The 15,832-nt window shown below is 38.5% G+C and overlaps 1 protein-coding gene and 1 pseudogene across 1 annotated transcript; both read right to left on the reverse strand.

Annotated features, from left to right (window-relative positions):
- Positions 1–424: 424 nt before the first annotated feature.
- Positions 425–11,935, reverse strand: LOC107685689 (DNA topoisomerase 1-like). Its single transcript, XM_016482374.1, has 21 exons — positions 11,781–11,935; positions 11,352–11,376; positions 7,998–8,094; positions 7,641–7,761; positions 7,410–7,456; positions 6,519–6,605; positions 6,237–6,315; positions 6,044–6,141; positions 5,745–5,860; positions 5,244–5,365; positions 5,036–5,158; positions 4,756–4,943; positions 4,533–4,677; positions 3,825–3,968; positions 3,412–3,597; positions 2,469–2,537; positions 1,784–1,898; positions 1,574–1,701; positions 1,359–1,453; positions 1,091–1,240; positions 425–1,006 (listed from the first exon to the last, which is right to left on the reverse strand). Exons 1-21 carry the CDS (start codon positions 11,811–11,813, stop codon positions 904–906), a joined length of 2,271 nt encoding a protein of 756 aa, XP_016337860.1. The 5' UTR covers positions 11,814–11,935; the 3' UTR covers positions 425–903.
- A 1,911-nt stretch (positions 11,936–13,846) lies between these two features.
- Positions 13,847–15,832, reverse strand: part of LOC107685739 (ubiquitin carboxyl-terminal hydrolase CYLD-like) — a 6,066-nt pseudogene continuing 4,080 nt past the window's right edge.

Consider the following 15,832-nt stretch of genomic DNA (forward strand, 5'->3'; position numbering starts at 1 on the left):
GCTGTTCTTGCGTCCAGTTTGGTTTTTCTTTTACACGCCTTACTATCAGCCATGATTATTCTACTCTGTTAATTAAAAGGCTGTTTATATGCATATCCGCTATTTGTTTACGAGGAGCACACGTTAGAGGCTGACAATTAACTGAACATATACTTGTTTAATTAATGACACTTAGCCTGCATTTTAAAATCTTTATTTGAATGTGCTTTTTCTTCTTTTTAAACCTTAATCTGAATATGGCAACATATCGCGCTCTACAAAATTTGCCAATCACTGTGTGCAGTTAGTAAGCATGCTGACATCATCCATAGCAACGAGCTCAACCCCGTCCCCAAATACGGGCCCTGGTGTACACATTTCTTCTCCTAAAAAAGGCGTATGGGTGTACTTAAGCAATTCTTTGATTTTTTTTATTTTTTTTTTTATCTTCTATTAAAATATAGAATTCATTATTAATACAGGAGGGCTAAAAATACAGCAAAACTAAAAACGAAACGATCCACAAAGCAAGTTGTAGTTGAATACAGTAGCTATAGGACCATGTAAGTTCATAGTTTTCAGACATCCTTGGGCCCCCCTTTTGTCCAGAGATGGTAGGGGAGTGAGACAGTAAAAGTGTTCAAAAGGTCAAGCCACTGATTCTCCAGTTCCTGGCTTAAAGACCATGCAACCTTGCGCACAGGCCGTCCATACTTCATTCTTAAATGATCGACCCAATAAAACCTACAAGATTACAGGTCAGCCTAAAAAATAAAAATCAGTCACCCAAATCATGACATTCAGGCCTCCTCGACACTATGCTTGCTTCGCATCTTTTCCCTTGCCAGGTTCACAACCTGCTGGAAGTATCTATTAAAAAAAAAAAGGATGGGGTGGAGGGACAAGTAAAATTGCAAAGATGATTTAAAATTGGAAGTCTTTCTCAGCCATGTCAATAGCCCAGGCAAATTTCTCACGCTGAGTTTTGTTGTAGATCTTCTCTATTGGGATGCCAAACTTCTTGCACCTGGAGGAGGAGAGAACAAAAAGGAATAAGACACCAAAGCAGACAAGGGGCATCTTATTGCGCCACAAATGAAAACATTCTCACCAGGCTATTGAGATACGTGGGTCCAGGTAGTTGAGCTTGGAGGTACCCAGGGCAATCTGCTTGTTCTCCTCTCTGTCGGTGGCCTGTACCTCCAGCTTCATCAGCTGCTCCTCGATCCTCTGCACAGCTTTCTTCTTGGACTCCACGGCCCTGGGTTGCCAAAACAATCAACATTAAAGCAGCATACAATCACACACGAATGCACAATGAGCATCTAAGGGGCCAAATCCAGTTGGACTCCCCTTCAAGCAAATATTTTGACACTCACTTCTTGGATTTCTCATCTCTGCGTACTTTGGCGTCAGCCTTGGCACTTTTCAGTTCTCTTTTAGCATCAGCAAGCTGTTCCTTCTTTGCGTCAATCTGGTTTTAATGAACAAGTGAATGCAGGAAAGGCAAACATTTAGATGGTCCGACAGATCCTGCACTAACAAAAAATACCAGCATAAAGACAACGAGGACAAGGTCACAAACGTCTCATACCTTTGTCTGAAGATTTTGCATGGACTTCTCGAATGTCTTGGGTGGTGCCCTCTGGTGGTTACACAGAATGGCTACTGCTCTGTTAGCACGATTGTAGGAAAGGATCTTCGCAGGAACATTGTCTTCAGCTGAGCAAATACACTTAAGGTCACATATTGTACATAACATAACATGTAAGAATCCTCTTTACATACAGTGAACGGTACTTACAGTTTGTGATTTCATTCAGCTGCTGCTGTAGTGTGATGGAGGCATTGTAAGTACGGAACACTTTAGCCGTAAGGCCATCCATCAGCTCCTGAAGATGCTTGTTCAAAATGGAGGTCTGCGAGAAAGGGAAGTCATTTTACATTTGTGTTATATACATCGGTCTTAATTTGATGCATTCAGCATAAGTTTTTTTCTGTCAGGACCACTATCGTCAAAGATGATTGACAATTAGCATACAGTTTGGATTGGCGGTATGGTTCTGGGCAAGAACTCCCTGCGCCTCCATGCAGCCTAGCATGGATGAGAGCAGGGAGAGCAGCAATAACCCCCCCCCCAGGGTAAACAGAACAGAACTAACATAAATGTATTGCAGATATTGTTAAGTTCAATCATTTTATGTACACATTTTAGAATTAGTCTGATTCAAAGGAGAATCAGAAGGCTGAATCCCGACTGACAAGAGGAGGAGCTGGGGATGGAGGAGGGTAATTAGCTATTGAGCAATGCGAAAACTGCTGATAATACTGAGGGACCTTATATATGAATGCTTAGATAGGTGTCGTATTCCCATAGGTAGATGGAGATCAGCTGAGAGTCAGCTGATGCGAGCTTGACTAACGTGACCTGCCAGAACTAACGCTACGCTTGATTTCTTCTTAGTAGACTGGTGAAAGCGCCGGCTTACATTGAGACGGTCAAAGAGGTCATCCTCCGGCTCCTTGTCCTCCATGAATAGCTGAAGATTTTTGAAAACCTGTAACATTTTAAATAGGATTTTACACAAAAGGCAGAACCAACACAAGACTGTGCTAATCAATAGCGCTCAGATGAGGAGTTTTCATTTGCACAAGGCACAGTAATTTGAACACTACATTTCATTAATACAGTGCCTTTCACAAACCCAAGGACACTGGCAACGTACAACAAAAGACCATAACCAAAAAATAAATAAAACTAGAAGCAAATGAGCTTGAGTTTTGAAAATATGGGGACACGAAACTTCACATAGCATCTACTACCCATGTAGGACAATCAAAACTTAGTAACGCTTAATAACTTGGCACGGGTCCTGAGAGAGCATGCAACAGCATAACAATGGATCACTTCAATTGCATATTGTGGTACTAGACCGTGACAACCTTTAAAAGCTGTAAATAGGATTTTATTGCATGCAATTAGTAACCTGTGAAGTTGCTGAAGAATACGACAAGTGGACTTTTTGGTGTAAGGACATGAGCTGCAGAGTTTTGGATCTATTAGCTCTATTCCAAAACCTAATGAGACTCCTCAGGCAGCATCCTAACTGAAAAGGAACCTCATAAGTGACTGATTTGGAATGCTCCATTTTAGAAATCTGCACACGACACAAGAGTGCCGTGGTCCTCTGTGTAATCTTTTCAATATTGAATTAAGTATTTATAAATCAACATTTATTTTTCCTTGTCCACCATCTTGGGGAGACTGAACTTTTTGCAATAAATTTTACATGTGATACTGCCTTATAATTCAACTAAAATTAGTCTTAGAGGTGTGCTTATGATGCCTTAAAACATTGCCTCTTGTATGCAGCTCACTAGGTTTTGGAACTGAACAAATGTAATTTTTTTTTTTTTTTTAAAAACACTTACCCTCTTCTCCACGGGGACTTTGTTGTAGTATCTAATAGAGTCTTTACCAAGGAAGTCAAACTCCACCACATACTCCTGGCCATCCATCTCTTGATGGAGAGTTAGATGTTCCACTCTAAGTGAGCAGCAGCCCACTGTGTCAGCCGTCTCTCCTTCCTCTTTTTCATTACCTGCTCTCAGAGCCAGCTACACCAGAGAAATATGGAGATGCATAACACCGTTCTGCTTTTCAGTTTCTGCTTTAGCGCAAAAAGATACTACAAACCTCAATGTAAATGTACACCCATTGAGAAAAAAAAAAATCGCTTTAAGTGCTTTTAAAAAGAGTAATTCTGAATTAACCTACTCATCACATGCTTTCAGGGTCATGGGCTTGACGTGAAGGATGTTACATTGATCTAAGCAATGCAAACCTTGTCAATGAAGTAAAGAGCAACAGCGCGCTGTCTGATCCTCATCTCTTTTGATTTCCAGTCGTCTCGGTATTGTGCACGGATCTGTTCCACACACTTTTTCAATCGACGGGCTGTTTCATATTTCTGCCAATCCTTCTCTCCCTGCAAGAAACAACACGTGAGATTCTCCAATATTAAAATTATGGCCAAAAACACTAAGCCAATAATTATTTTCATGTTATGTCATTATTAGTTTCATGTTATGATAATGAAATTACTAATATCTATACTATTTTGTCTATGAAGATTTATTGGTTACATTTACTTCAAGGCAAAAATGGTACCAAAGTACACTACAGTTCAAAAGTTTGGGGCGAGTAAGATTTGAAAGATTAAAAAAAAAACTAATACTTTCAGCAAGGATGCATTAAATTGATCAAAAGTGACAGTAAAGACAACTTTATAAAATATTTCTCAAATAAATGCTGTCTTTTTGTACTTTCTATTCAACAACAAAGAATCCTGAAAAAATTAAGCAGCTTAACACTCATAAGAATTCAAGACTGGAGTAATGACCGCTGAAAATGTATATTTCTGACATCACAGAAATATTAAATTGTAATATTTCACAACAATGTGAGGAAATACAATCCTTGGCTAAAGCAGTGCTTAGAAAACCCAAATTCTATTTAAACAAGGCATGCCTACAGCCATGTGCTAATTTACCTTGATTCTTGAACTGGGATTCAGCATGATGTATTTGATAGAGCCTTGGATATTCTCAGTCCAGGACACCAACCACGTCACCTTGTTGTCATGACGTACCTCCTTCCACTTTGTCCCAGGTGGTGGTTTAGGATGCTTTGAGTCCCTACAATGAGAAGCACAGGATTGTAAACATGTTTTCCACCAAATGGGCTGATGTCAGAGTGTGAGGAGCACTCCTTACTTGCTGCAGTTAACGATAATGTCCTCAGGTCGGATACGACGCTTCAGCATGCCCATTTTGGGATGGTCACCTCTGCCACGGAACAAGCCTGGAGGCTCAATACGGAAGTTAGCGATGCGCTCTTTGTGATTGTCCATGATACAGAAGCCATACTCCTGCAGAATGCGCTCATTCTCCTCTTTAATTTTCTTGAGGGGGAAAAGATGTTGTACTCCGTTATAAGCAAAACACAGCAATATTTCACCAAGAGTCATTTTGCTATTTAGAGGTTAAATCTTGCCTGTTTATCTTCTTTAGTCATGGCCTTCCTAGCTTCAGACTGAGCTTTGAAATATTCGCTCATTTCAGAGAAGTCACACTTGTTCAGATCTGTGATTTTGGATTTCTCTTCAGACATCATTTCCTAAAATGACAAGATCATGCAAGATTAATAAAAGCCACAAACAATTAAAAGGCTAGGGGGAAAGACGACACCTTAGCAACATTACCTTCCTCCAATCTTTGTAGAAGTTTTTCCGAAAAACCTCCTTAGTGGTGTACTCATGGTCCAACATTTTTGCGAAGAAGGTGGCCACCTCCTCTGCAGAAGAGCTCAGTTTCATGTGTTTTCCTGGTGAAAGACCATAAAATAGCATAAAAGCAGGTTCAGAACAGCAGCAAAAGAGCTGAATCCATGTTTTAAATCAGGACTTTTCAAAGGTACTGAAGCCTTAACATCTGAACGTTTCTAATACAGAGCCAATTACAGAAGATAAAGGCCAAGAACTTTGAGTTTGGTTGGAAAAACCTACATTGTCTTTAACAGACTACTGGAACTAAACACAGACAGGGCATGCGTGTTCAACAGAGCAGGGGTGTTTAAAACATTTGAAGTTTAAACAATCCAACACCTGCTTCTACGACAGTTTTGATGCCCGTCCAACGGGGACGCCCTGACTAGGAAGATCTACCAACCTTGTGCACTGCCATAGAGTCATTAAAGAGCGTACCGTCATAATAGAACTTGACATTGCTGGGAAGAGGATCACATGGTGGCGCAAATACAGGCCCTTTGTGTTCCAAAAACTTCCATTTCACGCCATCTGTGTACCTCTCCTCCTCCCACCTAAATGGCATAAAGAAACACAGAGATGGAAGGATGTAAACCAACATCCCAACACAAGCAACCAAAATAGCTCCGCAAAGTGCCGGAACAAGGACATTGTTGATCTGCACCATATCCCCGAATAAATCAAAAGACGAGGAGTCAGCCTACAATTACTTGACCATCAGAGGATGTGAGACTAACCATTTCCACTTCTCTTCTGGCTCCTTTTTTGCTTTTTTCTTGCCATCTGTGGCAACTTCCCCTTTCTTGTCTTTTATCTTCTTTTTGGGCTTTATGTCCTATGGCAAATCAAAAGATTAACATTATTAATGTTAAAAAACAATTCTTGGAAAGTGTAACCTGGAGAGATAAGCCAGTGACTTCATCCACGTACCTCTTCCTGTTTCCGTTTTTTTGCCTTCTTTTCGCTTCTGTCATTCTCGGTTTTAATTTTTTTGGGCTTGAACTCGGCACTGAAGGAAGCAAAAACATTTTTTAAATGTCCGGTATCCACACAGCTTTCAGACAGCATTAACTACAATCCTATTTGCTCTAATGTTTAACATGTAAAACAAAGATTAGCAAATCAATGTGCTTTCGTGATTACAGAAGATGGGAAGGTTCTCTTAATGTCACATGTGAGTTCAAGATGGCCTGTGAATGCAATGTCACTTACTCGTCATCATCGCGCTCTCTCTTCAGAGACTTCTCGTGTTTAAGAGAGTGGTAGAAGTCATTCTCAGGTTCAGACTTGATGAAAGGGCTGCGTGAAGGATGAGACAAACATTATTATTTTTCTTTGCTTATTTGATCAAATGTGAGAACCCTTCATGGTTCTAATTAGGGCCTTTCGCACCGCTTTAGTTCCAGAACTAAATGGACAGTACTAAAGTACTGGGACGATTTTGCGCGAACTATTTCCCAGTTACCAGTTGTGCTGGTTAGACCCTGCTCCGGAGTAGGAGCTAATTTGGTTCTCGAAAAAGGCAGTCCGGTACTAAAATCGCTCCCAGTTCCGGCGGTGCGTAAACGCCAAAAAGTGGGTAGTTCCACAATTAGTTCTGGTACTATGAAAAGGTTCCTGCGGTGCGAAAGGCCCTATTATGTGATTACAACCATGCCATTGATCTTAAAGGGATCATATCATAAGGAAATTAAATTTGCCTTGATCTTCTGAGATAAACAATTCGCTGTAGAATGAAAACATACTTTTAGAACTCAAATCCCTCAATACAAAACAACCATCTATTGAAAGAAGTTGGTGCTGCTGACATCTGCATGAACATGAGTCCAATCTACATAATCACACCTATTTGGTGTTTTGAGGAAGCAGTATAGATACCATCATACGAAACAGAAGATCAAGAGTAAAAAGGTGTAGAAAGTTTGCTATCAGTGGGGGGTATTTAGTGGCTAAATAAATCCCAATATTAGCAAATGAAGTGTATTTATAATAAGATTCCTGATCATTTCAGTCTGACTTTAAGAAAAAAAAGGAAAGCTATGCTATGACCCCTTTCATTCATACCTTACAGTTGCATCAGTCACATTTAGAGTTGCCACTCACCTTTCAAATCCATTCTCTTTCTCTTTTTTGGGCTTGCCATCGAAAGACTTTTGAGGAAGGAAATAAAAAAATAAATAAAAAATTCACACACATACACAAAATAGAAAGAGGTCAATAACAGCACTCAATATTGTATGAATCACAAAAGACTATTTACAACTCCTCCAGAGCCAGAGGACTTAGCTCAGATAAAACTGTTCCAATGTGAGAGAAACAGAGGACTCTGCCCACCCTTTCTTCCTTTTTCTTCTCTTTGTGTTTGTCCTTCTGCTTGTCTGAGGATCCATCTTTGAGCTTCAGCCTCTCTTTATCTTTATCTCGGTGCTTTTTATCCGAGGAGTCCCTGTGTTCACTGCCAACATGCAATAAAACATGCCGTGATCTAATTGCCACAATGATCTGGTCCATCAACAAAATCGTCTCCAAATAGATGATAGTGTTTACAAAGGAAGTTGCAGTAAAGCCAACATTCCTTCCTGTGAACACTAAAGGCCACGCCCTGCTTATCAAACACACTCCATAAAGAGCAAACTGGGCTATAAACCGCCTATATATCTACTGTACATGAGAATAACAGTGACGTCATACCTGTTGCTGTACTTTGATTTCTCACGTTCTTTGTCTTTCTTGTGGTCCTTGTGTTTGTGTTCTTTGTCCTTGTATTTATCTTTGTGTTTGTGAGAATCTGCCAACAGAGAAATTAAAGATTAAGTAGCACATTCAAAAGCCAACGAACACCTGGCAACAAAAGTACAGGTGCATCTCAATAAATTAGAATGTCGTGGAAAAGTTCATTTATTTCAGTAATTCAACTCAAATTGTGAAACTCGTGTATTAAATAAATGCAATGCACACAGACTGAAGTAGACAATTTGAGTTGAATTACTGAAATAAATGAACTTTTCCACAACAATCTAATTTATTGAGATGCACCTGTATGTCCCTGGAACAAGGAAAGACAGATTCTCAAGCACAGTTAACTGGGGGTTAGAAAGTGTACAAAAGAATTCAAACAAAAAGACCTCCACATTGAAGTTATTTAACTGCTATAGGTGTTCACAAAAACTAGACAAAGGATAGTACAGTAGTTCATCTGGAAACATTATGGCGGCTCATTTTGCTCACACCTGGATGAGAAATCCATTTCAGAGCAACCTGCACAAGCCTGCCAAACGCTGAAGACCATTTACAGACAACTGGTTTGAAATAAGTACAGCATGACACATTTTGGGTTGTCCTTGCCCGACCTACTGCAGACACATTAGTCACACCTTGTAGATTTTGGCACTTTACCTCTTGACGTGAAGTGTCCAGTTTTCACTCTCAGCTATGTATGGTGTTTATAGAGGCCCCAATCTTTGCAGACTGTTTACTCTGAGAGGACTATTGCTTTAGGAAATGTGTAGGTTGCTAGGCCGGATGGGGTTACAGAGAGCCAGGCATATTCTACTGACACTGTAGCGGACAGTGAGAAAGCTGGAGGTGTTTTGTAACAGGCCTCCCAAAAAGGGAAAGCAAAACTCTCTTTCTGTCACAAAGACCAAAAGAACGAACGGGAATTATATGAGGCTTCGGAATCCAAACTAACTCAAATGTCATCCTTTAAGAACACAGAGAAACAATGAACCTCATGTTACAGTAGGATGCATTCAAGCATTAAGAGGGACAGGAGGGCTCAGTTAGGATGTAAAATTAAATCCTTTCTCTTCCCCAGTATGAATGAGCGTATTACCAAATGCAACAAACCTTTCCCTACCTCTAAATATGCACCCTTACTTGAACTCCTGTTCAGGCATATATTCATCAATAAGCGTGGCGTTACCTTATAGCCCTTCATAAAAAAAATAAAACATAACATGTTTAAAAAAAATAAATAAATAAAATAAACACCTCACTACGGGCCAACCATTCACCATGTTCATTTTTGCCCTTCAGCAAAACATGCACGTCTGGGACTGTGGGAGAACTTATTTGTGAACTGTACCCTCTAGTGGACAAGTTCATTGTCAGCAGAACTGTTACATGCTGGATCTTCATAACAAAAAGCAAATCCACAATAACGACATCTGTATGACTGAAATAAGGCTTTTGACTAAAAAGAATGTACTGAGGTAACCAAAGAAAACAAACGAAAAGCTTCATATACTAAAAAATTTTTTTTTTAAAAACACATCCAAACACAATTAGACATGCTAACCTAACACAAAAAAAAACGTATCTCTGTATAATTTTGAAGACTGCTAGGCCAACACTCATTACCTCATATGTAATTTTAAAAAACAGTTTATGGTACACATTAGACATACAAATGCAGTAAAGTATGGGAAGACCATGCAGAATGTGCAAATTAAAGCAATTCTTTATGTTGGTTTATGCCCCAAACGCTGTTAAGCACTTGGTGGATGTTCAGTGGAATGACAAGGTGTAAACATGCAGCTCGTGCATTAGCACAGCCATGGGTTAAACATCCTAGCCGCTCTTATGAAGGGAAGTAAAAATGACTACCAGAAGCATCATGCACATTCAAAGTAAGGATGGTGTGGATTATAAATGCAACAAAAAACAATATGTAAATGTATATGAGCTACATAATTACTGTAGTTTTATAATCATTTATCATCATTTACCCTACCTTGCTGAATATCACTGAAACTTGTTTGAACAAAATAAATTACAGCAAAACGAAAATGCATGATCACTGCCTGTCAAGTTCAGCTGCAGTTCAGCGTGGTTTTAAAAAAAATTAACTTGAATTATATTATATTCGAACAATACATTTTAACAAATATTATACCATTATACTACTAACATCTCTTTAATAGGAAGTGTCAGAAATGTTAATGGTGCCCCATAAAATGAAGTGCATAACATCCCTGTCTGATAATCACCTAACTGTTTGAGCATCACTGAAATGTGAATAAAATAAAAATTGAGTTTTTATTTACGTTCATGTACAATAAACTAACAATTGGCACCTAAATAATGCACTGCATAAAACAAAAATAAACAAGTGTCTGGTGCTGTAGGATTGCTTGTCACAGCATCCTAAATTTTGCCAAAACTGTACAGAAATGGGGAATAATCTCAGAGCTTTTGGAGTTTTTATTATAATTATTAATAACAAATAAATAAATACAGTCATAATAAAAGCAATGACTTTTAGCAATACCTTTGGCTGAGGCTGACCATGTTTCGAACCTACATGACCAAACTCATCTCACCAATGACAGACACTTGTGTGAAATCAGGTTTAGGTCAAATGAAAATTCCACAGTACAGGGCTCACTTAAGTTTATTAAGTCTTGTTGTAATTGTTTATCTGAAGCAGATCATATTACAGTACACCTTAAAAGAAACGAAGTTTTCTAGATACCAGATTCCTACATAATTGTAGTTGCTGCTTTGATTAGTAAACGTGCATTTCTCATCACATCACATCTCATCGAATAAAGGAGTATTTGAGCTTGAGGGGTTATTTTCGTGCGTGGAATCGTAACAGGTCACACACGATTCTCAAACCTTCGCCTCCATAATCACGTCGGTGTGCACTTAACGTTCACTACACTCAGACCGCTAGATAGAGAAAAAGAAAATGGCGCAGAAACTAAGTCCTCAACCCCCAAACCCTCACTTTCACAAGCCTCGTTAGACCGTTTTTCTACCTCTACAAACGATCAAGCTACACTAACTGGCAAAAAATCTCTTTCTCTTTCAAAATCGCCGTTTTTCGTTGATTTAAAAGCAATATAAATACGATTTTTAAGGGCTCAATGTGAACAATAGGCGCTTGTCAGTGAGAGAGAGGGGACTTAGTCTCTGGGACGCCATTTCTGTCCTCAAAACTAACTGCTCGTCAAGCAAGCTCCTGAGCGATCACGTTAGATGTATAAATCGTAAACTTGAACTTTATATTAATGTGGTGATCAGACAAGTCCCACTCACCATTATGTCTGGATCCCGAGTCGATCTGCGGAAAAACAGTGGTGTATAAGTTAATGTTAAATCGTGCCGTGTCAATGGGCTGCTAACTTTAAACTTGATGCTAGTCGGAGGGTTAGCGCTCAAGCTAACAAGCCTGTTCATTAAACAGCGTTTAAATACCATCGCTGCGGAGGACAGGGGACTGTATAAAGTTTTTATTCCCAACATGAAGCATTTGTTAGGAAACGTTAATGGAAGAAAAGCGCCAATGGATACCAAGGGCTGAAAATATAAAATTATTACATTCAAAGCCGACTTCTAGTGCCTGTTAGCTTAGCATGCTGGGGGAAAACTGCCGCTGCGGATGGAATTTAAACAGCCGAGCTAGTGACTACAAACCATCAAGAAAGAAAAAAAAATACTGACAACTTTAAATCACAAACACTTTACCTGGGAATCGTTGTGGGAATGGTCCCCACTCATTTTTATGTGTCTTTTTATTAAAATAACACCGTTAAAAGCCTGTTAAAGTAAAATGCCGGCGAGGAGCTGTAGGCAGAATGAAGAAAGACAGTTGTGTAACAGACCAAGCCCGAAATTTAACGCACTGCGCATGTCAGACGTGTTTAAAAGGATAAAAAGGCGTTATTCCAGCCCTGGCTCCTCCCACACAGCGTGCCCGACAGCTCCGCTCTGTGACCTCACCCCTAATTTACTATGGGGGGTTAAAGCCACGTGGTTCCAGAGAGGAGAGGCTTGCTGGAAGTGTTATAAAGATTAATATCACCATCATCATCATCATCAATAATAATAATAATAATACATTTGTAGCATTTGACTCCTCAGCCTCCTCTGTCACATGGCTAGTTATTATTGACCTTTTATACAGTAGAATAATACAATAAGGCATAAGGAAGACTTTTAAACATCATTGATTGGTTTAAAAATTTCAACCATCAGCCTCAAGATTACTTGCAGATCTTAAAGTTCCAGAGACAAACATTTTCATACATTGAGATGAGTTAGCCTATTTAGAAGTTGTGCTGCCACGTGTTTCTTGTCATTTTAACAAATCAATTCTATTAGAAGTATTTGTTTCAATCCCTTGTTAAATCCCTAGTGATATTTTGTGCATGTGCTCACTAACAAGTATGCCTTGCTTCTCAATGGCCACATTTATCTTAAACCTGCAGTAGGCCTATTTCTGTCCAGACAACAGATGTACGAAGGCGGAAGCTGTTTTGCAACCACATGTTATATATGATCTTTGTGTCTTTAACAACTGCTATAATAAACGTATAACCTAAACATGATTCACAGTTTACAATTTAAAGGTCAGTGACCAGGAACTGCCATAGGATTTTGCTTAATAACTGGGCCTAACAACAATCTACTCTGGTCTGTACATTGATCTTTATTTATTTATTTATTTTACAACCAAACTTTTGTTTAAACATAAACCTATTGCTATGTGCATATCTACACTCATATATGATCTATCAGTGAAATAATATTTCCTGTTTTATGTTTAGAAACACTATAGTAATTTTAATATAATATAATATAATATAATATAATATGAAAAGCTTGTTTCACTTGTTTGGCAAATCGTGTCAACCAATTCACTGAAAAGAACCGATTCAAAAGAACGATTCGTTTGAGAATCAGACCTCACAGTTTAGAACAGGGGTGCCCAAACTCGGTCCTGCAGAGTTTAGATCTAACCCCAATTAGACACACCTGAACCAGCTAATCAAGCTCTTACTAGGCATACTATAAACTTCCTGGCAGGTGTGTTGAGGCAAGTTGGAGCTAAACTCTGCAGGACATCGGTCCTCCAGGACCGAGTTTGGGCACCCCTGGTTTAGAACATGGTAATCAAGGAAACTTCGTTATTGAAGAGTCAGTGCTGTGATGTTTCCATTAGAGGGCAGCAGGGCACCAACGCCATGCTTCTCTTCAATTCAGGCCTCACAAAACATTTAAAGTTAACCCACTGTAATTTTTTTTAATTTAATATTTTTTCTACCTCATAGTTTCATTCATATTTTCTACTTCATCCGTAACACCTTTTTTGAGGTCATTTGTTTCTGTAGTACTTATAGTTTATAGTCTGTCCTTATAAAAATCGATGTATAACAGATACAAATATGACCAAAAGAGTGAAAGAGCAGTAAGAGTTCAAACTCTTAAATCAACTACGAATTAAATGAAGCTTTATCATTAAGGCAGACAAATGAAATTGGTACAGCATCATTTTTTCAAAAATCATACTGAACGTACTACAAAAGAAATAATACTGAACATACTAAACTATCAAAATAAATTGTCGCTTGTGTATAAATGTATATCTTCACCTGATAAAATGTCAACGTACATCAGTCCTTTTACATATAAATACACTTTTATTAGAAATCACAAAAGAACAATTTGATAAAGAACAGTGTCTAAGCAAAACATCAGTGTAACTCATGTGTCAACTCTGATGATGTAATGACACAAGAGATAAGGTCTGAACATATCACAAATGTCTCTGCTCACTCTGTTCTCTGATATAGACACATGTATGAATCACACAGCAGTCTGCGCACCAGCTCACTGCACTGACTCACATCTGCTGTGGACATCTCCTCTTCAGATTGTGAAAGGAAGTCTCCAAACTCAGGACAGGACCTGATCACGGGAACATTGTAGCCATTGTTATCATCACCTAAGGATAAAAAATAAGATATTGAGGGATTAACTAAATTTGAACACCCATTTTGGTGATAAACAGCATTTTATCTGGTTAAAAAAAGGGTTTGTGAAACCTCAGTGGAGTGATCCTATGCAAATGATGTAAATATATATATTACATTTGTATATGTTGGAGATTTAACATATTTGACATACCGCATCGGTCAGCCATGCTGTCGAAAAAGATCCAAGAATGTGGGTTAGGCCCATATTTGGCAAAAGATACATAATGGCTGGTGTCTATACAGAGGACTGCAAACAGCTGCATCTGGTGCCTCTGTACAGGTGCATCTTCTGGAAGATGATCTGGAACTGTAAGTTTGTGAGGAGTATGTTCCTTTCGGGAGGGATGAATGTGAACCTGTAGAAAAGAGTAAAAATATTTGGGTTTGACTGTGGGTGAAGGCATATGGATGGGAAAAAAAACATGTAAAATGCATTGCATCACAGAACTGTAGAAATTCAAAGTACATAAATAAGATTTTTGTATTAGGTGCACTACCTGTGTGTTGCAGGTGGAGCAATACTGCTTAATTTTGCCTGGTCGGAGCTTCTGGTCCATCAGGCACTGGACACACTCATATTCAGCAAGATGACCACACAGAAAACATTCCTTGGGAGCTGCCAGAGAAAACAGTAGAAGCATGAGAGATATTGCATCTGAAACCGTCCAATATCTGCTTTCACAAAACAAATGTTATCAGGAGCAGATTTCATTTAGAAATATACTTGTTAAACTCACAACAATGCAAGGTGTCTGTGATGTCCAGCTCTGTTGAGGGAATGATTTTAGGGAACATCTTGAACTTCTTTCCAAACCGTGGCATCTGAACTATTAGGCAAGATGGAATCAAAAATAAAAAAGGTCTGATTAATAATGCATACTTCTGTTTGCAATGTATCTACGAAGTAGGAAACTATGAGATAGCAAAATTTAATATAATAAATAATAATCTAATTAGAAGAAATTACCAAAGAAATTACCAAACCTCTTCAAACTTTAGATTGCTTGACACGAAAGACATCTCAAGCAGCTGTTGAACTGAAGGCACAGCTCGCACCTGATTCTTCTCTACAATGATCTGATGCGTATAGGCGTCCTGTGCCAAGTCTCCATGTGACCTAAAAAAAAAACACTTATACGTGTTAAGATATTCAGTTTAAGCTTGTTTGTACAGAATGTACACCAAGTTTTGGTTTCAAAAGTTTTGGGTCAGTAACATTATTTAACGTTTTTTAAAGAAGTTTCTTATATTCACCAAGGCTGCATTTATATTTATATTTCAATATTGTGAAATATATTACTATTTAAAATAGCCATTTTATATTTTAATAGCCATTTTATATTTTAATATATTTTAAAATGTAATTTAAATCTGTTACAGCAAAGCTCAAAAGCAGCCATTACTCCAGTCTTCAGTGTCACTTGATCCTTCAGAAATCATTCTAATATGCAGATTTGGTGTACAATATAACATAACATAACATAACATAAGATAACATAACATAACATAACATAATAAAATATAATATAAGCAGTGCAACTGAAACAAACCTGACTTTGAGCAATGGCTCTATGTGTAAAACATGCTTTAGTAGTAGGGTGATGAACTCCTCTGGATCTTAAGGAAATAGCAGTAAAAATGTTTTAGAGATCAGAGCAGGGTGCGAACTACGGGGGAGCTAGGGGGAGCTCTGCCCACATGGGCTCCCCTGAAAACATGATTTGTGAAATTTTGGGGGGTCTCAAAAAATATTGACAATGT

This window comes from Sinocyclocheilus anshuiensis, unplaced genomic scaffold, assembly GCF_001515605.1.
Source record: "Sinocyclocheilus anshuiensis isolate Anshui unplaced genomic scaffold, SAMN03320099.WGS_v1.1 scaffold257, whole genome shotgun sequence".
Taxonomy (NCBI): Eukaryota; Metazoa; Chordata; class Actinopteri; order Cypriniformes; family Cyprinidae; genus Sinocyclocheilus; species Sinocyclocheilus anshuiensis.